The 23,703-nt window shown below is 42.4% G+C and overlaps 1 protein-coding gene across 1 annotated transcript; it reads right to left on the bottom strand.

Moving 5' to 3' along the window:
• Window positions 1-2,213: 2,213 nt before the first annotated feature.
• On the bottom strand, window positions 2,214-22,439 carry KCNJ5 (potassium inwardly rectifying channel subfamily J member 5). The gene is made up of 3 exons (XM_072884593.1): window positions 22,376-22,439; window positions 13,271-14,217; window positions 2,214-2,799 (listed from the first exon to the last, which is right to left on the bottom strand). The coding sequence occupies exons 2-3, from the start codon at window positions 14,208-14,210 to the stop codon at window positions 2,450-2,452; spliced, it is 1,290 nt and encodes a 429-aa protein (XP_072740694.1). The 5' UTR covers window positions 14,211-14,217; window positions 22,376-22,439; the 3' UTR covers window positions 2,214-2,449.
• Between the last annotated feature and the right edge of the window lie 1,264 nt (window positions 22,440-23,703).

The raw sequence follows: 23,703 nt of genomic DNA, 5'->3' as shown, positions 1-23,703 counted from the left end.
TAGGATATATGATTTCTCAGACTTGACAGTATTAGGAAAGAACGGGTTTGTGTGATGAAAACTTGAGGGCAATGAGCAGATGAAATAACTTCTTAGGTATTTGAAGATGGCTAGCTTCTCTCTGGAGGGTAACAACCATGAAGAAGAAAGGTGAAGAGGCAGTCTAGTGCCATTTTCCAAGCTCTCTATCTCTGGCGTCGCGTAAGGGACCCAGCAAGCCCTCTCTCCTGTTGAATTGAGGTGGACAAGTCAGCTCGTTGGGTAGAGCTTATATAACATCTCTCTGAGGGGCTGACATTGCCTCTGATGGCACAGATCAGTTACAGTTTTCCTTTCCGTTACTATCCCCTACATTAGGAGTTAACTTCAGCTACAGAATAAAAAAATTCTGAAAAACAATTTTGACACATAATGATTTTGCAGAGGTAGGATGAGAAGTGAGGGTCTCAGAAAAAGAACAAACCCTTCTAAGAAACCGCTCCCATTTTTCTCCCTGTTTTCTTCCCTCTGTTCCTCTGAGGCTTAGTATGGAAAAAGAGGAAGAGGAGCAGAAAAACTAAAATGAAACTTTTTCAAAAAATACTACTCTCTCCGAGTCTGCAAGATGCTTTCTAGAACTGACGAACATTTCAAACGACGTTACTTCACTTCAAAACTTACTGTGTAACATAATGGTAATTCCTATATCCTGGAGGCCAAGCTGACTGCTGGTTCTTAACATGGTATTATTAAGTACAACAGAGTCATGTCATGTTCATTTTTCCACCCCCCTCAGAAAGAAATACAAATTTCTTTTTTATCTCCTTTATAACATTAGGTCTCTAATTAAATAGTATCTCTGATCACTGTAGATAGTATTCTCCTCTTTGTTTACATGTCAATAAGACCATTGCTTTCTATTTCCAGTTTATCTTGTCTTTGTATGAATATTAAGAGGCAAAACCATATTTGAGATCCCTAGTGGGCAGCTCAGTCCATCCCTAGTACAATGTATATTTATTTCATAGATATACATACAGTCCTTCCTATATGGAAAATAACTCTTGTATATTATATATTCTTCATTCCATTTTGATAAAGAAGTAGTTCTGCAAGTATCTTATTTTTTCCACCAAATTTGGGGGGGTAAGGGAAGAGATTTTCCCCAACAAAGCCATTTTTTTTCTGCTTTGTTCAAATTTGTGGAAATGTTTCATCTCACAGACTAGTTTCCTTCACCCCTCTTCTGGACATGACAATACTCTTTGGGGAAGCATGGTTCTATGCTTACCTCTTTGTAAAGACCATAATTGTTAACTCAATTTGGTGCTTCACAGGAACAGCAATCTTAATTGAGCCGCAGGACAAAGCATGCCTAAAACACTTGAAGTTAGCATTAGACCTCCAGAGACGTTATTGCTTGCCACTGACAGAAGTGGGGAACTTATCCTGATTTTGGACACCAACTAATGTGCTTGCACTAGATGGCTTAAGTTATGTCAGTACATGTTCCCATTAGCTGTAGGAACATCAGCATCTAAACCTTTATTTTAAACACCTCCTTTACAGAAGAGCAGAGAATCTTGCAAACTGTTACTTACCCAGTCTACCTACTCCAGGGACTCTGTCTGAAATTCCAGAACATTTCAGACTCCCAGATGGCTACTTACTTTGTTTTAAATCATCAACCTGAACTGAAACTGGGACATCCAGGCCAGAAAAAAAACCTTCACTGGGGCAAAATCTAAACTTTCTCTGACCATGGACAGCCTATGAAATGTGCCAAGAGATTCCATTAAAAGAGTACACAAAGATAGCACTTCAGTTTGAGAAGACAGTCAAAAATATTGGATAAACATGCTAAAAGTTTGCAGGGAAAGTTGTCCTGTTAATATCAGACATTTTGTAGGGAATAAATCACAATGACTGTGATCCAGGAGGAAAACACTACAATCTATTAGTAAAATTCATGAAGACAAACCACTTCACTACATAGCAGAGAGGTTTTTTTCCTCTTCTTTTAATTTAGCAGTAACAATGTCTACAATACATTGACTCACAAATTAAGTGAAGGTATGAAACCACATTCTTCATACTGAGATGGGACATTCTGGACTTTTACCTTTTAAATACCCTCTCAAGGGGGAAGAGTTCTGAACATCCAATGAACATCTTTTGAAACAACCACCAGTGGGAATTTCAATTTTAACAGTGATCATATTTAGTGAGCCTTGTCCATAGAGATCAAAATGCTTTGCAAACAAGTGCAAAGCTCAGAACCTCACTGTACAGATAAAAGGGGAGGGAAACTGAGGCACAGTGCTGTGCAGTGACTTGCCAGGATCAAGCAGCAGGCAGCAGAGATCTGGACATGAATCTCAGCTCTCTGACTCCCAGTCAATTCCTGACTCGCCAGGCCACAGTCTCCCAGTAAGTGTATGTGGGTATCTACTGTCCAGCAGTTCACGTGTTATACAGGCATATCTTCTTTCACCTCTCCTGCTGTCCCATTGGCTCCATTCAATCCTGCTGGCTCCCTGCCTTCTTCCTCTTCCTCTTCTTCTTCCCCTTTTGCTGTCTCTGCTTCTCTGCCTCCGCTCAGGAGGGTGGCACTGGAGAGGTGGCTGAGGAGCTGGCCTTCCCGGCGAGACTCCGCCAGCTCTTTGGCACAGCACACAGGAGTGTTGGTCTCGTAAGTGCTATGGAAGCTGTTATAGTCGACTTCGTAAAAATCCTTCTCCAGGGTGAGGACAGGAGTGAAGCGATGTCCCCACAGCACCTCCGTGTCCATGTAGGAACTGCGAGCCTGGCAAGTCATCCCTGGGTAGAAACAGAGGGATGTTAAATGCAAAGCCTCCTTACATGCTCACCCAACCACTTCTTTCATCTAAAAGCCCTTTCATGTTATCTCCATACCTGATTGCTCTGGGACACAGAAAAGGTCTTCGCTTAATAAGCCTCACAAAAGCCTCTATCACGAAAAAGCTGAGCACTCAAAGGAAAAGGGATGGATTCATTGCCACATCTTCAGACTGTTTCCTGAACCTTGTGCTTATGGGTTTGAAGTCTGGTACCACTAAGCAGTTTCTCTCTGTCCTCACATTGCTCTGTTGAGGTGTTGCTTGCTTGGCTGATACTAACAGCACTTCTAGAACGACATCCAACCCTGCCAGTGCCCCTCAAATCCTGACCCATGCAGCCCCTAAGTAGAACGAACCACTGCCCTGCACTCCCACTGTGTCTGACCCCATCCCTCTTCATCTACAGCAGTATCAGCAATTCCCTCCTGCACTTAGGTTAAGACACCAAGTCGTATAGCCCGAAAGGTGGAGAGGGCCACAGCTCCTACGGATTTATACGGCAAACTGGCTTTTAAATACCTCTGGAGGGTTCAATCCAACTGTGTTGGGTTGGCAGAACCAAAACCCACAACAACACACAGTCAAGCTGATAAGCACATTGAATTCCATGTATGGATGGATTTTGGATTGAATGAACAGTGGGCCATATGAAACTGATGTTTGTCAAGCTGCTTCTCAGCCCCAAGGATCAGAGCTTATTTATTTACTTTGAAAAAGTTTAAAGAGAAGCTTTGCAGAGCAGGGATAAGCGTTCAACATTGACATAACTGTGAACAAATTCTCCTGCCAATGTCAAGGCTGACTTCTCTTCCAAATATTTGTCTTCTGTCTGTCCTACTTATGTTATGATTTTGGAATTAATTCTGGTGAAATTTGGAAAACCTGACCTCACAAAGTCCTCCCACTGTTCTCTTTTGGAGGGTGAGAGATAGGCCTGACTGGAATACATTCAAAACATGCACTTGGTCCAGTTCCTGGCCAATACTTCTAAGTCTAACTCCTGCAGCCCAAAGTACACATACAGAAATCTAAAGCAATGCATAGGGGGGAAAATATCAGTGTCAGATGCTTCAGGGAAGAGCGTATCATGTATTCTCACCACATGAGCTCAACTAAGTGACTGAAATCTCAGAGTAATCAGAAAACTCCTTTCCTTAAAACAAAAAAAAAAATAGGCACCTTTGTGAAAAGATGAATATTTTGTTCTCATAATTGCTACAGTCCATTAAAAGACACCCACACAAGCAAGTTCCCTGGAAAGCTTTACTTGTCTCTTACTGCTTTCCTTAGCTTCAAGCTATCAGGCCAGGAATACATAGTTGCTTTTGGTTCTTGAAAGGGGAAAAAGAAGGACATGCAACACTTTGATAAATTTCAAATTCTGTTTTGCAGACTGAAAAGCCAATTTTTCCCCCCAAGAAGATCTGCAGGACTATTTGCTTCTGGGCAGGAACAAGTACAGAGTTAGTCATAGTGTTGTAGCGTGCCTGCTTCCTGGACCGGAAGGAACCAGGAAATGCAGAGGCTGCTATGAAAATTACCCCCAGTATTTTTGCCTTAAAGAAAGGCTTTATTGAGGCACAGCGTCTTTTCAGGAAACTATCAGCTTTTGCTTTACAAGTAAAAAACGGCGTGGAGACCACTCCTGACCATATGCTTCAGGTGACGCTACAACGTGCAGCATCCCCTGCCCTGGACTCCTCAGTCCTCGAGGTGAAGACTGGTTCATCTTCACTCCCTTATATCAGCTAGCAAAGAGCAGCTCAACACGAAGGCAGCTTGTGGAGTCTTGCTAATTTCTGAGTCCTGCTAGAGTTTTTCTCAGGAGAGCTGTGTCACTGACACTTAATCACACCATTGACCTCCCTGTGGAAGGGCTTTTATTACAGGCTGTTTTGAGGGTCAGTAATGCAGCGCTAATCCCATTTTCTGATGCTCCCTCATGCTGGGAGGACAGAATGCTAGACAACCAGCCTCATGGGCGTGTATGGTAAGGAGACAGTTAAAATAAACTAGCCCTTTTTCCTTTAGGCAGAGCTGGTTTTGCACCAGAAAACACAAAGGCTTTCAAGTGCCTCCTCCAAGCTCTGAGAGCTTTCAAAGCCCAGCAAAGACAGCAGGAGAGGAGACCACTCAGGCTCACAGGCTCAGGTCCTGTGAATGAACTGGCTGATTCCTATCATGGCTTTCCAAGTGCTGCATAAAGGTACCATGTAGCTGTCCCCAGGGCCAAGATGGGGTGTCCCTGCTAAATGTGGGGGCCTGAAGCATCCTAAGGGAACTCCTGCCTTATAATCAGGGCCTGAAATAGCTGTTTCCCTGGGGGGAGTACCTGACAGTCAACCTGAACTCCAGAGACACAATCATAGTTATCTCCTGCTGTAAGTATTCAATTAAGAAAGGAACAATAGAAAGCTTTCAGCAACCAAATACTGCACACTGCCAGCTTCCTGCAGTAGCTGCTTTCTGTAACCCCAGGGGTACAGAGAGCCAGCATAATAAGACAACTTGTAATTGCTCCATAATCCCATTCAAATATTCCTTTTTAGCACATGTGCAGTGGTGTTTTAATTGCATGGGGACATACTGCTTGGCAACTCCTACATTACCCAGTAAACAACAGCATTGTCTCTGCTTCAAATTCCATTAAGTGTCTGCTTTGCAGGCTGCCCTGTGCTCTCCAGCCTGGTTAATTAATGCATCTGTAACGTCCCTAGCTAATTATTGCCTCTGTAACTGCAAAAAGATGACAGAAGAGGTGTGGAAACAATAAACCTTACTTAGGAGCACATGGATACAGCCACCTTCCACTTGCGCACAATGTGCCCTGTGCCCTCTGTGCTCTGATATCTAAGTTTCAGCTTGCAGTGGGGCAGAATAATTTGCTAGACTAACATCTTTCATACATGGCTGTGGGCTCTCGGCAAAAATCAGCAGTTTCATTTCATAAGCCTTGCTTATCCAAGTCCGTGGGACACCTTGGGTGTAGTGAATCATTATGCCGTGTGCTCCTATCCACCCACTACCACACCAACTTTGCCACTGCTGTTCTACTGCAGTGCAGTAGCACTGTCTTGTGCAACCCTGAACCACTGGACCTTTCGGAGAGCACAAGAAATTGAGGGAGATTTCAAACTCTCAGAATTTCTTGCAAAAATAATCATAGTATTTATGGCCCTGATAAAGGCTGTTAATCCTTTTCTTAAAGTAGATATAACTACACATCTTGGGTTTAAATGGTACAGATATTTGGTATCGTTATAGAGAAGTGGTATTTGGTGACTTGGGCATTTCATTTAAATAAGCTTCATGCAAAAAGAATATCCTCACTCCCCCTTTGTCAGTCTAAGCAGATGTGCTTCAAAATTTATGTAAAAATAAAGTCATAGAGATTTTTATTTTTCAAGTGTATTGTATTTTCTAGATAGTAAGACCATTAGAAGTTTAATTTTCTCCTAAACAATCTGGTTTAAAAATGAAAAAGTATGTTTAATATAAATTTGTACAATCTGTAAATTGTGGAAAATGTGAAATGATATGTAAAATCTTCAGCTTTCAAGATTTAGTTACAGCTTTCTCATCTCTTAATTCAGCAGCTTAGCTTTCAGTTGCAAACAAAACTCAACTTTAATTGAAACCAGAAAAAAGTTTGTACAAAGTTATAAGCAGATGCACCAAGTTTTCAATAATGCTGGAACCAGTTCCAGGCTTTTTAGAAAGCTGGAGACCAGAGGACTGCCTCCTGGTTTCAAGTTCTGCAATAGACATTTCATAGAGTTTTAACGATAATTTCATTATAGCAGAATCCTAAGAAGCGGATTTTTTGTCTGTTGGCTGGAGTCACTGCATCACAGATCAATAACAGAGTTTGCGCATGTTCCTGTTTAAGGCAGCCATAGATGCCTTCCTAAATGGCTCGTTTCTGGTTTCCAGTAGATGAAAAGATACAAAATATATTGCTATGTGTATTAAACCAGGTGTTTCATTACATTCGAGAACAGAGAGAGTCACTGAGGAAAGACTGGTGTATAAAATAGGTGTCAGGGAACTCTACCAATAAGGCACTCTTCTGTCATCAAAATCAGTTGGGATCAAGCTGCTTACATTTTATCAAAGACAAAGGAATGTTAATACATGCTGACAAAAAGCAGTTATTTGATGGCTCACTCCGTAAGGAGCCTGTTTTTTCTGCAGCGTACTCAATGGGAGTTGCAGATTTCAGAACGTTTCACTGCTTGCAATGCTGCTGATTATGCAACTGGAGCAGATGCTTCTGGCTCTGCCACACTGCTAGGAAAAGTGGAGATCGCTCCTGATTTCCAGGTCTTGTGTACCCTTAGGTTATCAGTTAAAATCAAACTTCATTATCACAGGCCAAATCTAACTGCATTTGCAGCTGTTTGGTTATCCAGAGATGGACCAGCAGGCTCTCTGCAACTGTTGGAAGATGCATATTTTCAGCAAACATACTGTCATGGCCAGTACCTTTACCGGCAGTTTAACGGGAGAGAGCAAGGGGACCACAAAGCATGATCTACCAAGCCAAGAAATTGCCACAGGCTTCAATTTGATCACATCAACAGTATAGTTCAATCTTTCGGTACTGCTCCACGGTCTGGACTTTCTCAGTGGGTAGAGACATCCCAACCCCTGGGGCCGTCAAGACAACATTTTTTCATCGGCCTAAAATTAACTCTCCTCATTTAAATGCCACAGAGCTTAGTGATTATCTGCTGGCAAAATGTCATGTGGATGCTGACTGTATGTTAGCCATATTTGCTAGGCTCTCTCTGCAGTTCAGACACAGATATTGCTGGAATATCACTTCTCTGTCCTTGTTTCCGTACACTATTGTATGCAGGGTGACTTTTTCCCTTGTACTGGATGCACATAAAGCTGCGTAATATGTACTCCGCTCCTTCAGCTAAGCTCCACCTACACTACAAGAGTACAGAGGAAGAACTGATGGACTCAGAGGTATAGTGACAGACTGATGTAAGTTACGATGGCAAGGAGTAGTTATGAAAATTTTAAGTTCTATCATACTAATTAAGCAATACATGTCTTTAGATTAGAATCAGCATTTGGATAGTTATAAAATTTATTAGTCCCTTTGCGTTAATTAGACCAAGGAACACTGTAACCTCCAAAAAGTCAATATTCCTCCAACTTGAAAAGGAATATTAGAAGGTAAGAGCATGGTCCTCCAATTATTTGTGCTTGTCTCCTTTAGAGGAGTACATGTCTGGGCTTGATTCACTTTGATTTTTATGCTAGAGGAGAGTAATAGGATTTTAATTTATCTGAATGCTCTCCAGGCATGCGAAAGCTCATAGGCACTGGCAATGGGGAAAAAAAATAAAAGGACCTTATGATTTCAAGATCTTGGATTCAATTGCCATGTCTCTGGCAGGCAGAACCTGAGCACCAAGCTCACACCATGTAACTTTAGGCCCCTCACAAAGGTATTTACAGCGACTGCAGAGGCACCTAAGATGACTAGCCTGCCAACGTCCACCTCTGGAGGACAACTCAGCTCATGAAAAGAATGATTTGAGACATCTCTCTCTTCCCTATAATTATATAAGCAGTTTCTGTAACAGTTCTGCAAGGTCCTTCTTGCAGAAAAGAAAACTTATTTATATGCAAAATGCAAAACAAACCAACAAGACAACCCAAACCAGATGATGAATGCATGAAAACTCCATTTAGTAATTTCACTCTTCCTTTGTTCTCCCATGAAAATCATGATTAATTTCAGGATATCTTATGTTGTGGCTGCTTCTTTTTGTCCTATATTTACAGCCAGGGAATTTTACTATGCCCCCTGTAAAGGTGGATAAATGGAAGGGCAAAAAAGCTGCTGTTTGCCTACACTCTCACAAGGACAGGATGAGGTAAATTACTTCTAATCATTAAACCACTTCTAATCATTAAACCACTTTTTATCATACAGACTCTAAGCCAGAAATACACATGCCTATCCTTTCCTAAGAGTTTACTAAAACTTCATTTAGTGACTGGACTAATCAGGCATCTGGACTGTCTCTTGTGGCTTATTTCATGGTGGTGGGAAAAAGAGGTAATGAAAACCAGTGAGGACCAAGAGTGAGGTAACAAGCCTGGCTATCTCTATGCGCAGACAATAGCAGTGCTGGACACTGTAGATACAGAATGAGGTTTGCAGGACAGCTACTGATAAATCAGGTTTTGGTTAATTGTCAGTAAATAGCAGCGGAATGGTAAAGTCAGAAGAGAAGAGAGCCTCTTCAAATTATCTGCCAGAAAGTCTTGCAGGATATGCAGGCTGCGTCATCACATGGAGTGATGGCTTACAGAAAAGAAAAAAAAATTGGACTCTCCAGTGTTCTCTAATTGAAATCAGCCAAATTCTTCATCGTAACCCCGCTGACTCTGCATGCACATGGAAGGGGGGTCTGAATCTCCACTGCTCTTCTGTGTTCTAGCAGCCTTGCTTTGTAGACTATGTTCAATTCAGGATCAGAAGGGTAAGGGGCAAGAGGTTTGGCCAATAACAGCCTAGGCCTATTCTGTGAACAGGATGGCTCTAATTTTTTGTTGCCACTGTGGGAAGCAGAAAGGCAGTGAAAGTAAAATTTGCAAACAGATTTTCCACCTTCACTTTCTTCCCTTTTATTGCAGGTCAAATTTGGGCCAGCTGATCTTGACAAGTGTCCCTTTCAGATAAGGCAAAAGAGAATTAATTCCCTAAAGTAATCTCTGTGACCAATTCATTAAGTAGGCACTGTGAGTGCTGCTGCTGCTTTCAGGATGCCCACGAAGCAGCACTGGAAGTCAGAACACTCGTCATCTATATTGATTTTGTCTTTACAGTGGTCATTTCACTCAGCAATGATCACAACAGATCTGCCCAGAAACATAGTCGCCCTTTGGCATTTTTTAACCCTCGTGGAGTCACGGTGCCTCAACCATACTAAAATATTGATTGGGAAGAGCCCTGCCAGTGGGCTTTCTGCCGCGGCTGGCTTCATGGGTTTGTTAGTAGAATAGCTGGGGGTCCCTGGAGAGCTCTCACTAGAATAACACAATGTTTATTTTCTTTTTCGGCAAAATGAAAACATTGCGTTTTAGGCCGGCTGGTAAGTTTCTTTGTTGCTCTTCTTCAGTGTGTTGTTATTTATCCTTTTAAAACTCCAAGTCAACTTGAAAACAAAATCATGGTTTTAAAATGCAATGTTTCACTTTATAAATAAAACAGCTTGAAGTGTTTAGGAAATTCAAGTCAACTTGAAAACAAAAACATTGTTTTAAACCACAATGTTTCATTTTGTAAAAAAACCAATTACTTGAAGTGTTTCAACTCTTCAGAATTTGTTCTGTACTTTTCATTTCAAACTGTTTACTATCTTTGCCTTCCGCTGGTTCAGAATGAAACTTAAATGTCAGTGAGAAGAGTTACTTGTTTGAGAGGAGACAATGCCTTACCCTTGTAATGTGTATGTGGTTGGTTAAAGCTATTGGAAATAGTTATAAAAGTGCTGTCCCAAATGTTTCAGTGAAAAATATTCACGCTTTTAGTCAAGACATTACGCTTACATTTCTTTAGTCATTTGTACGTTGACAATCGCCAGTTTGACCTGCTTTCAAAATACCTTATGAAAAAACATAGCTGTCTTTTCCCCAGCGGTGCAGGCTGCATTCACGGTATGATTTGCTGTTGTCTGCAAAGACGGAATAAGTTTCCATTAATTTTTACTCCTGACAGCAACTGCAGAGCTGAGCCACCTCTGAGACAGCACGCAAGACTCGCTTGCCTCTTGTGCACCATGAACAGAGCTATATATGTTGACCAGTTGTACCTCTGAACACTGTGATGGTGGTTCCTAATTTTTCATAGGGGTTACTAAGGGAACAAATGGCCTGTTGCATTTTTATACTGCCCTGAACCTGACCAGGTTGTAACAGTGTCATGATTTAATAGAAGTCACGCTGCAAGAACATTATACCATTCCCAAAAGCAGATGGGGCTTGAACAATACGATAGGAAGGAAAGAATCTAAAGAATTTGCTTGGAGCAAATTTTAAGGTATGGAAGTAGGGATTAATATCCCCCAAACTGCTTTATCAATATTACAAAGTGTGAGGACAAAGCAGGAAAGCACAAACACCGTGCTTCTGCAAGCCACTCTCATTGTGGCAAAATATCACACCTCCCCCAGTTACCATATGTCATGCAGAAAACCATGTCAGCCTCTGAATCAGGTAACAGCATCATCTGAGGTCCGCTCTGCTCTAAGTTCAATGCAAACTGGCTCTTCTAGCTCCAATTTTGGAATTTCACAGCCCGTCTTCTGAGACCAGAATAATTCATTTCCACAGATGTATGCTCCTTCATATCATTACACACTGGCCTGTACAATCCCTCTGGGAGAGGAGCCCATTTGTAAAGCAATATTATTCCCATGCCATGCTTTTAATTTTGAGGTTGTTACTGATAATGACTTCCTCTCATACATATCTAGCAGAGGCTGAGCTTTCATAAGAGGAAGGCAGTGCAGTAGCTGTTCAAACAGAATTTGATAGTGTCACTGTGTGATGAGAAAAGAAGCTTTGGACAAACAAGGCCATGCTCAGATTAGGAGGTTCTAGTATCTAGTAAATGTTTAGGCTACAAAATAAGCTTCCATTACAAATCTTTGCCTTTGATAGTCTTTTCCACCCACCCCTTCTTTTGCCACATCTCTACAAGACTCTGCTGAGAAAGAATATTTGCCTAGTAATGCCAAATGAATTCCACTTCTACAATACAGTACTCCAACCTAGGTACAGTGCAATCTATACATAACCTCCCATTAGCTCTGTTTGGAAAAGTCAGCTATTGCTATTCACCTAACGACTAAAGGGAGATACTGGGAAACTGGAAACTAAATTAGCTCTCTAGAGAGCTGTCTTTAAGAGCGAAGGTCTGGGATGCAGGAATTTGAGAGACTATTTCTCCTTACATCTGGTTGTTAGGAGACTAACAAGGACAAATCTCAAGAAGGGGACAATATTAATAGTAAGCAAGGGCCAGAATCTGTGAGACAGGGTGCTGATACCACTGAGTACTCATATCAAGCTGAAAACCCTTGCAAGTGTTTCAGAGAGAACCCATGCCTTGTCAAGATGGAAAAAAAATCCAACCACCACCAACAGAAAAAACTTGGGTTCACAGTGCCATCTCATAACTAAAATCCTTAAATACCAAAGGGCAAAACTACTTATAAAAGCCTTTTTGTATCTCTGACTCTTTCTAGATTTCCACAGCTCTAGATAGCAATTCTCTCCTCAGTGCTGCCTGTAGCCCCGTTCCCCTTAAAGGGCCTGATTTGACCAAGGCATACTGCCAACCCCAAACTCAGCCTGCCTGAAGGGAGCATCAGCATCCCAGGGTGCTTAAATGCGCTTGCTGTGCTAGAAGCCCAGCAGACAGAGCCTGCCAGCTTTGAGCCTAGAATAAATGAATTAGCTGCAAGTGGTAAAATGACCCCATGGTGCCATGTCTTTTAGGTGAGACTCCAGAGTAAAAGCATCCTCCTCCCCAGCCAGACCCCTGGGAGCCACGCTGCATCCCACCTGTGGAAAAGAGCCTGGAGGCCTTTGTGGCCATCCATGTGCTCAGCTTGAGAGGCACACTGCCACCTCCCTTTTCTACCCTTTGGAAAGCTGAGGCACACAACTTTTCCAACGGACACAGACTTCTTTCATCGCCTGCCACAAATACACCCATAGGAGGAAACTGGGAATCAGCTGAGTATATCCCCCAATCTACCCATTACACAGCATTGTTTTAAGCTGTTAAACAGCTGCTGGGTTGCAAGAGTCACAAAAGCAGTTTCTGTATTTTTCCTCGTTGAGCTCCTTTTGAAAATATATGTCCTGCATCACATGCAAGTCATTCAGTTTCAGCACATGCTGTTTTACGGGATATAGGAATACTTGGGCACTTCCTTCATAGCCTCCATTAAAAAGCAACACTACAGCGATACCTAAAATAGCACAGTTACAGCCAATTTTTAATACAGAGGAGAAATGGAAAAAGATTTGCACGTTGAATTTTGATTGCAGGGAACAGGCCACAAGAGACCTTGTGAATTCCTTTAGTCCATTCCTTTTTTCCCCATGGATCAGTTCTAAGTGATTATGGACAGCTCCTCGACTAACCCCTTCGTCTGAATCCCGGACTTATAAAAAGAGTGTGAAACACTACAACAAGAGCTAAAGGACCCATCTTTTAACTGCTAGTTATCTCAGACCACAATACCCCACCTGAATCAGTCACTAGAGAAGGACAAATCCCAGCATGTTCTCAGTCCAGGTGACATTGAGAGTAAAATCTTAACACCAAACTGCACTCCATATTTCCCCTTCCCCCCTCAAAATCGTGACTGATTTCTGCAAGTCCTTACCTGTTGCTTCCACCATTCCTTCCAAGATGACCACAATCTCAAACTCCTCCTTCTCCAGTTGGGTGCGGGACATCTCCCAGAAGGGGCTTTTCTCATTGATTTCATGTGAGATGATAAGAGGTGACACCAGGAACAATCTGTCGTCTCCAGTGTCAAATCCCACGTTGATGTCCGTTTGGTTCAAAGGGATAAACTCTCCTTCTTTGGTCTGTTTGGACTTAATCAGTTTGGCTCTAATGGAAGCCTCGACAATGTGGGAATTGCGGAGGTCTCCAACCCGGAACATGAGACAGAGCTTCTCATCCCTCATGGAAATCACTGCATTGTTAGAAAACATGAGGGTTTCAGCCCTCTTCTTTGGTTGGCTGATCTTGACAAACATGCATCCCACCATGAATGCATTGACAATGGAGCCCAGAATAGCCTGGATCAGGAGCAGTATGATGCCCTCTGGGCACTTCTCCGTTATGACCCTATAGCCATACCCGATTGTTGTCTCAGTCTCGATAGAAAACAGAAATGCAGAAACAAATCCACTGAGATTTTCAACACAGGGGATCCAGTTCTCATCTTCAAGATGGTCCAGGTCTCCCCGGATATAGGCAATGAGCCACCATATGAACCCAAAAAACAACCAAGTGATGGTATAGACCATAGTGAAGACAAGAAGATTGAAACGCCACTTGAGGTCCACCAGCGTAGTGAAGAGGTCACTAAGGTATCGATAGGTTTCTTGGACATTTCCATGGTGCACATTGCACTTGCCACTTTTCTCCATGTAACGCTGACGTGGCTTCTTACCTTCTGCTGATATGAGGCGGGTTCGGTCAGTGGCAATGGGGACATCATCCCGAGCTTGTTTGGGAATCTTCTTAGGCTCTCTGGATGTAACTCCGATGTCCATGTCCTGGTTCATGAAGATCCTAGAATCTCCGGCCATGACTGGGCTGCAGGAGAACAAAGAAATAAAGCGTAAGGTAGCAGGAAAAGAGCTGAGACAAATGCCATTTCATTTTACTGTCTGAACCATTACAACAGACCAGGACAACAAACATTGCAAATATTAATGCTACACTGACAAACTTTGCCCCATGCTGGTACAGGGCTGCATACAGGCTGATTCTACACCAGGAAAAAAGCTTTTCACTAGGGCCATGTCTTTCCTCCTAGTATTGTTTTGGGAAACACTTTGAAAGGCTTCAGTACTTCTCTCACAACAGCTACTTGCTAAATATAATGGTGCATTGAACTGGATGTTCAATACTGATTCATAATACACAGTCTCTTCAAACATGAACCAGCTGCCAGTCACTTTGCTTAATGCACTCCTGAAACCTCAGAAAATATGGGGATGGGCACAGTCTGGCAGTCATGAAATAGGCAAACCTTGTTACAGTGTTTTGGGTTTGGTTTTGTTTGGTCCTCGGATTTTTTTACACCCAAAATTTGCTTGAGATCACAACTAGAAGCAAAGTAAAGATACATCAACATGTATTTTCAAGAAGGACTGGAGTTTTTTGATGCCCCAGGTTTTAGGTGCATAGCAAGAGAAACCTTAGGAATTGATAGAAAACACTGAGCACCACTGTCTACCTAAATCTCACATAAGTCTAAATTATGCATGAAGGTTTCCCTTACAGTCAGCAGAGAAAGGCACCTCCAGGGATAATTCAGATTTCAGGAGTGCTGAATCACCTTCTGGAAGGACCCACCGCCTCTACAAATTATTCTGGGAGCCTGGGCTCCAAATGTGAAATAGGTATTTAATTTAGCATCTTGAATTACATGTCTGAAGGTGTGATGAATCCAGGCCTACTGTTAATCAGATATGTCAGAACCCACCCCTTTACTTCCTCTGACATTAGACAAAAACACCAGACGCTTTTAGAAACGTAACAGACAGCTATTAAAAAGCCCACTGTCAACATGCAAAATTATGCTTAACAAGGTACAAATAAATACTACAGAATGATGGCTGCAATGACTTTTGCAGGTTATAATGTAACATCCTGTTTACCAAGATTATTAGATACTCCTTTAAAAAACCCCCACACATGCTCTATTGAAAAATGAGAGTCTTGACTCTGAATGCAGGGTACAAACAAAATCTCTGTGAAAGATTACCTAAGAAGCCTTAGGGATATCACAGATAGAGTAGCAATATTCTCTATGGCGTTCATTCTCTGCATTGTCCTCTGCAAATCCTATTAAAACCTAACTAAATCTATTACTGCTCCCTCTATCTTTAATCTTCTTATGCGACTGTGAATGAGAAAAGGTGTAGAGATACAATTAAGAGTATCTTGGGAAAGACAATTTTAAGATTGAGCAAAGTAGTTTCATCTTTTCAGTATTAAAAAGCACAAAGGGTGGGCGGGAAGGAAGCAGAGGCAGGATGAATAAATGAAGCAACAAATTTCCACTTCCATTCTGCTGTAGCCAAGTCTGGTTAACAGCAAAGAATTACTCTTAGCCCTTGTATAAGTCACCATCAATCATTACTCCAATGAAGCAGCCGGAGCCTGTTGCTGGAACCATACCCGCTGGCTCTGTTCACTAGGGAGCCCAGCCATCTGTCCCCAGCACAGTCCCAAAGCTTCTTCGTGCTGGCAGATTTGCCTGGTTTGAAGGGTTTGGGCCAGGGCTGAGCCAGTGCAGCCACAGGAAAGGGGTAAATAATAGGGATTAATGACGCTGGGATGGTTAGTTAGGAGGAATCAGGTTTGGTACCCGCACTGCATATGATCCTGGACGTGGGATAGATAACCCCAGCACTGTGCTGCTCCCTTCCTCAAACAGCAACATCAAGGATTTTGGCAGAATATTAATCCTTACCTCTATTTCTCTCACTTCTGAAGGTAGGACTCCTGAGAGCTGGCTCATGGTGTATTTAGATAGCTCTTCAGCCATTTTCTACTACCTGTTGCAAATTCAAATCCTCTGGACCATTGGCCTGGCTCTCTGCTGCCTTATGGTGTGTGTCTATTTACATGTGTGCAAAGTGTCTGCTAGATGCTGTCAAATTATAAGGGTACATATTGACTCTCACTTCACAACACGTGAAAGCACATGCCAAATGCAAGTCAGAACAATCACACACTTCTTTGTTTTTCTTCTTTAATAGGGAAAGAGTCCCATCCACTGACTTAAAGAGAATTAGGTGCAGAGAAGAACCTCTTCACTTTCTTCTTATGAATATTACTTTTGATCTTTGTCTGCATTGTTTGATTAATCTAAAATTACTCCATTTGGACTAAAAAGCTTTTGATCAATCCATGTGTAGAAATGTAAAAACAGGCAAGTGTTGCATGTTTTCAATTTAAAAAGAATTGTTTTAAAGATAATTTTGTTATAAAAGTTATATTTGAAACTGAGTTTCACTTACACCGACACTATGTAAGACAGAACGATCAATTTCAAGACATTAATCTATAGTGTAAGGTTTCATATTTTAGATTCATACCAAAGAGACCAAAAGGATCTTGAAACATATTAAAAAGAACAGAATAGAATAAAAACAATCAAAAACCCTAAATCCCTAGAAATACCACTCCGGTGAAGCAGGCTAGAGGGACTGCCCATTAATGAAAGTACAGGGAAACCTGCTTGAACTAAAACAGTCAAGGGACTGGCAACATCACTTTTCTAATGCTCCTGATCTTTAACAATAGGTCAAGTGAAATCTGTCTGGAAACCTTCAGGAACACCTTACAAGTGGTCCATTAAAGCAGAAAAATTCCTGCTGTATATGAACTTTACTGACAGCTTCAGCGGCATTACGATTTCTCCTAATATTTAATCTTAAACTCTCCCATTGTAGTATAAGCATAACCTCAGTATGTGGTTATTGAAAATAATTAAGCAGATGAATCTTTGCATTAGATTCTTTAAAAGGAATAATATTGGTTAGCAGTTTGAGCACAAGTTTGGATGTAAGACTAGCCAGCTTCCTGTTCCAAATGATTTCAGCATTTTTTCTTTAATTCTCAGCAAATCACTGCTTTTCCCTCTGCCTTAATTCCCCAGCTGTAAAAATTGTGATACAGATATGAATGGCCTGCGAGAATCTTCTAGGAAATTTGCTATCATTCCCTTATTATTTTAACTGCTTGGGGAAACTTTAGCACAAATGACAAGATACTATAAAAGGAGCACTGTACCTATGTAAGGATTTGGTTAACTCCTTCATCGTATAATATACTGCCACAGCTATCAAGCATATGCATCTTTTCCAGATAATGGTAATTACATGCAAGCATCTCACAGAGATTTAGACTTCAGTTTGTAAATCACTGCTCCCTCCAGCAAAGAGATCTGTGAGATGCAATTGCCTCTTATAGTCACAGGCACTGTCCTGTTTCATTGGCATTTACCATCTTTGGTTAAACGAAGCCAGGATAATAAAAATGTCACTTTTGTACAAAGCTGCTTTCCTTTTGGACAAGCTACTGCAAAAGGAGATGTGAGTCAGTGTATTATCAGCCTTGCAAAGAGGCTTTTTATCAGACTTGCTGCTGCTCAGCTTTTGCCCAGACAACAGACTCGGGGCAGGCGGTGACATTTAGGGCTCTTAGATTTGCTGAAGAAGAGTCAAGCTGGGGTTAGCTAAGTATCTTCAGGAGGCATTGTTTTGCAGAGCTGTCTACAAGCCCCTCCTGACAGCTCCAAGTCTTCAAGATAGAAATTTGCTGAAGACATCGCAGAAGAACAGGACAAGTCTGCAAGAAACTTTTCTCCTGACCATGGTGACCATTTCAATTTAAATAATTGCTGATCTCACTTAAGTAAATGCAAGTTTCAGTGGGGATAGGATTTGCTTCTGGAGAGGTCTAAACTGGCAGGCAGGAGGAGTTTGAAGACATGAATTTGTCATCAAGTTTGTTTGTGTAAAAAAAGACTTTTGTTTGTTTTCAACCTGATGCTCATGTTTTCCTGCATTAGGAGAATAAATGAGCAACTGTTCTTTAGTAAACCCCCCACACCTTCCCAAATCAGGATTCTACTTAATCCTGTTGTCTCTTTTCCCAGACAAAGAGTCCTATACCATTCAACAAGCAATCAATACAGCAGTAAATACTAAACAGATCATTACTGAAAAACTTGACCTAGTTCTTTTGCTGCCTGTTGGCCCACACCACATAAAACAGAGCCTAGGTTACTGTCCCCAGATTCCTTTGGGGAATTCTCCTTTGGGTTACCCTGCTGCAAGGGAATGAAATTTTTAATTGGCAGACAGTAGCAACATGGGAAGGCTGGTAGAGGAATAGAGCAAATTAAAGCAGTAGCACCCAAAGAGAATAAAAGCATTGATCGCTGAACACTGAGTGCTAGTGGAAAGATGGAGGAAGAAGAAATATTAAGGAAAGATGGCCTTTAACAATCTGAAGATAAATGGCTACGAGATAGGCGCTGACTGACAGGTGGGGCTTTGATTTCCCTGAGAAAGGCATCTTTCCCACTATCCTTTTATTTACTGCCTGTCTATGATTGAGACTGAACAGTCAACAACACCAACACAAGATTACCTTTCAAGGTATACATGCGCATGCGAGAAAAAGAAAGGCAGGTAGATCTTGTGCAAATCCTGTCATCTTTCAGTTTGCTGACTTACAAATAGAGATTGTGGTGGCTGCCTGTTTGGAAAGTGCTTGGAGATCCACAGGTGGAGGGAATGATGCAGAAGAGTTATGCTAGTCAAAAACAGGGCAAAAAGGATTTAAGGGTTTAAGGAAACTGCACAGGAAGGGAGACCCGTGGCACTTCACTAATAAACATGTGGTTCAAAAGCTCCCTCATCCAAATAATTGCTTTTCAAAGTGTAATTTCACTCAGCACTGAAGTAGGAAGATGCCTCTCATTTCGAGTTTTCATTAAGTCGCAGCACTGCTATTCTAACATGCTGACAGGCATGATTTTACAACGGAGTTCCTCTGGGGCTAGAGGAGACACCCACCCACCAGCACGCAAAAATGGGTGACTGATGATTAACTAGGCAACTACTGAAGAAGTGGGATGACTTTGTGCTTGTTACAGAGCTGGGCTGATGATGCGCCTGTCTGCTTAGAGTTCATTAGGCTCAGAAATACCGAAACAGAAGGTGTTCAGTCTTTCAAAAGAAAACACCTTGTAAGAAAATCCGTCTGGGTAGGAAGCTAATATGACACAAAGAAAGAGAGAGCTTATGGACATTTGCTCTTTACTTTCATCTGCTAATTAACTCCCAAACTATCCTTCTCCTCAGCAATGCTGGATAATCACAGTTCTAATATCCCTGACCCCTTTCATTGCCAGTTGTGAGGTAACAATGTGGCCCCTCCATTCCCAGAGTATCCAAATGTTTCACAGTCTTCAACACAGGTATCATGTGCTTTAAAATTTTATTTATTTTCTTATTAAGATCTGTGGAACAAGGAAGTGCTCTATTTCCCCTATTTCAAGATGGGGAAGTGAGTCACAAAGACACTTGCTTCTTTCACACTCACACTGGGAGTCTGTGGCAAGGCAGGGAATTAAACCTAGAGTTTCCAAAATTCTAAACGAGTGCCTGTAACCACTGCACCACTCTTCTTCCCTTCCACCAATCCAGCAGCAGTGAATGCAGTCCCTATCTGCTTCAGGTGGGTCTAAACATTACTCTGAGAAGCCTACCTAACCTCACCTATCAGCATGAATAACCTAGCAAGATTATTCCTAATGCCAAGAAATAATGTTTCTGTTCTCTCAAGTAGCTACAGGTTTCAAATAGATGTTTTCCCCCCAACTGTGGATTAAAGTATAAAAAATCCCATACATAACACAAGGTTGCAGTTGCATTAAATATACTGACTTCAGACCAATGCAGGAAAGAGTGGAGAAACTAAACGGTAATGAGAATAGAGACTGGGGTGGTTGGTTTTGGTTTTTGTTTTTGGGTTTTTTTCAGAAAATAAAGGCGAAAACTAGAAAATGCCTTATGAGACATCATAATGACCCCAATGTACAGGCTATAACAATTTGTTATAGAACAAGGACTGGAGAACATGGAGTTTCCCCAACCTAAGGGGCTTCTACTACTTGATATGCCACAGTCAAATGCATAGGGTGGATGGGAGGATGTAATCCATCTAACTTCCAGTCAATTACCCTATACTTCATCGAATTAAAGAAGTTGAGCATGAAAAGTCCATGCGCAAAGGATGCAATCACAATATTATGCTCTTAGGTGTTTTTCTGACTTTTGAACAGTCAAATGATATTTTCTTTACCAACAAATAAAGCCTGAAAATAAACCAATTTGATCCTTCCACCTCTGAGGAAGTGACTCTGCCCAAGGCACTCTGCAGCCTCTCTGTCTCTGTCTTTTTACCCCAGACTATTTTTAGGGGGACCTTATGGTGTCACTGAAAATTTGACCGTTATCTTTCAACCAACACAACTGAACAAAGAAAAAGAGATGCTTTTGTCCTGATAAGACACTCCGGTTTCTCCTGCTACTGGCTGTTTACACACAGCACACACTGAATATTGGGGGAAGCAGAATCTCAATTCTAAGAGAAAATCCTGCCCCAAGAGCACTAACATTCCTGTTCTCCATTGTTTAGATATTTCACCATTACAGCAACTGAGAATCACTATGTGATCCGCAGCTGGCTTAAACAAATAAAATAAAACTGAAGAATGTTAATACCACTTCACACTTCTCCAGTAACTTGCATCCAAATAGTTCAAAGATGAACTAACCAAATGCAGGCTCTTTCTGCCCCAAGATGTTCAACAGTCCTATTGAACCCACTGTGCAGACAAGAGAAGATGAGTCACAGAGACACAAACCGACCTACCTAATACCAAACTGCTGGTTAAGTGCCAATGCTCACCCCAAATGTCCGAGCGGTTCTCCTGACCTCAAACTGAATAGAAAGTGGGTGGCTCTTGTATAAAAGAGTCCGGAGATTTGTCTCTGAACATGACTCCAAAACTCTGTTTGCCTTTTTCAGAGTCTGTAAATAATTGGGCTGGAACCTTCCAGAGATGGAGAATTTTCTCTCATGAGAACCAGAACTGATCCTGATCCTTTATCTCCAATGGAGTAGGAACAGTAGGGGAAAGAACTGAACCCCAGAAGTGAAATAACTCCCCCAATCCAAACACTGCCAGACACACTTCCCACATACTGTAGAAGATACCGGTTGCTTGGATTGGTCAGAGCACTAGTGAGAGAAGCCAGTTTTGTTTCCCTCTGAGCTACTCTACTATAAATCCAAGGTAGTTGTCTACTTAAAAGTAAAAGGGTGCAGGAGGAAGGACCTGCTTGATTACAGAATCCCTGAAAGTCAGAGGGCAAGCTTTTTGGGACAGGGACAGTTTCTGCCAATTCTCGACTGGCTCCTGAAACTCTCAGGTCAAAACCAAATGCGAGACACGCTGTATAAAAGTTAGCATGTTACTCCCAACCAGCATGTGCTAATACAAAAAGGAGGACTCCGGGCACCTTTTTGACCGATGCAGCAGGACATCGGTAAAAAAATTACTCATGCTTTTACGTCCCAGAACCATAAACACCCTTAGGGATTCCCAATGCTTTAAATTGCCTGTCCCCTCCAAGGGCTGAACATGCCACTTCATTGTCTGGAGACTACACTGCAAGGGCTCTTTAAAGCCTAAACTGACTAGTAAGTACCCTAATTATAAAAGAATTTAATCTTTGACTCTAGGTGAGGATTATGGAGTCACTCCACGCATTTCAGGGCTGCTTACTGATCAGCCTCCCCCTGCCCATTGTATTCCAGTGATCTCCCCTAATCTGGTATCTGAGCAGTTCATCATTTTTAATGGCTTTTCCTGCATGACACCTTTACTAGATCTGACAGTGCTTTTGCCCAAGATCAACATCTAATCCCCAGCTTCCCAAAGAGTTCCCTAGCAGCTGGCGAGTTAGACAACAGCACATCTCTAGCTCACGCCCTGGCAGGTTTGGTCATAGAACCTGGAGTTCAGCTGACCTAATACCTCAGCCTCCTTGTCCTCCTGCCTTCTGGGCTCCTGATCCTTTGCTCCTGATCCTTTGCTCCTGATCCAGAGGGAAGAAAAGAAGTGAACTGGAAAAACAAACAAAATCAGGTAACTTACTTGCTAAGAGCGGCTCTGCATCAGTCTTGTGCCTTGGCACTTCGGGGATACTGGACGGTGACAGGACTGAGAGGTAGGTAAAACAGCTGCTGGAAAAGTGTCCGATCCATGCCATCACCAGAGAGCTGGGGTCGTCTTCTGATCCCTGGGCTGTCTCCTTCCTTCTTCCCTCTGCCTGTTATTAGAACACATTTATGTGGCACTGAAGATTTAAACGCACACGCCGCTGTCCCTAGGTATGCCTGATTTCCCTTGCCCTGTCAGAGCTGACACGGGGTGCTCCAAACCCTCACCCTCCACTGCTGCAGTGCTACTTTTGCCTGTCAAATGCCTGCCTTTCCTTGTTCCTGCTCTCTCCCATACAAACGAATTCCTGGTGGTATAAAGCTTTTTAAAGGGCTGGGGCAGAGGGGAGGGAGAGGAGAGGACTGCATGTGATGGGGAGCATCATCTGTTCTGAATGAGCAGCAAAGGGAAAGGTGGCGGGAGTGAAAGCAAAGAGGGGAGGGGTTTAAGCCGCTGCTTTGCACAGAAAGGGCTGGCTGGGGAGGGGGAAGAGAGGCGTGTTCGCTGCCTTGAGAAAACGCGAGGCACGGCGCTCCCCTGCCACAACATGGTCTTTGCCCTCCTTGCCAGTTCCCCAAGCGCTGTGTGTTTACTTCTCCTCCCCGCCCGTGCCTGCTTCTTGGCTCTCCCCTCGCCTGGGTTCTCCTTTCCCGGATTACTGCATGGGCTTTCATTTTTTTTAGGGGGTGGGGGCTGCGTTCTTGTTTTAAAATCCCACGAACAGAAAGCGGTTCCTAAAAAAAGGAGGAGAGGGAGAATGCAGAAGCTGCACATTTAACAGGGAGCACATGTGCACATATTCATCGGCATTGTGGAAACTCTCTCTTCCAGGCTGGACCAAGGAATTTGGGAAAAGTGGGGAGAAGGAGGGAGAGCGTGATTCCTCTGGCGCTCTTCCCTTGCCTGTCAACCATCAAGCTGCTGAAATGGTGTTTGCTGACTGAATTGTGTTGTTTGCCTGTGATCCAGCTAGTCCCAGGGAATGCTCTCAAAGCTCTTCAGTGGTTTGCTGTATTTTTTGTCTTTCTCTTTTTTCTTCCTTTTTAAATCATTGATAATACCACACTGTCTCCCTAGCTTAGTAAAATATTTCCTCTTCTGAAAAGCAAATGTTAGGCCGGCTACGTATATGAGAGAGATCTGCCTGGTGACTACAGGTTACCTTCAGGCTTTGTTGCCCTGTTCCCCTAACCCTCTCCCCCTGTCCTCCCTAATTCTCTATTCCAGGACCACATGCTTTACAGCACATCAGAAATGCTTTC

The sequence above is a fragment of the Ciconia boyciana genome, chromosome 20, assembly GCF_034638445.1.
Source record: "Ciconia boyciana chromosome 20, ASM3463844v1, whole genome shotgun sequence".
Taxonomy (NCBI): Eukaryota; Metazoa; Chordata; class Aves; order Ciconiiformes; family Ciconiidae; genus Ciconia; species Ciconia boyciana.
Note: the sequence above shows the minus strand (reverse complement) of the source record. Positions and strands in the feature narration are given on the sequence as shown.

Coding starts and splice junctions, on each gene's coding strand:
- KCNJ5 (XM_072884593.1), bottom strand. CDS start 14,210: ATGGCCGGAGATTCTAGGATCTTCATGAACCAGGACATGGACATCGGA. Junction 2,800..13,270: donor AGGAATGGTGGAAGCAACAG/GTAAGGACTTGC, acceptor GTTTCTACCCAG/GGATGACTTGCCAGGCTCGC.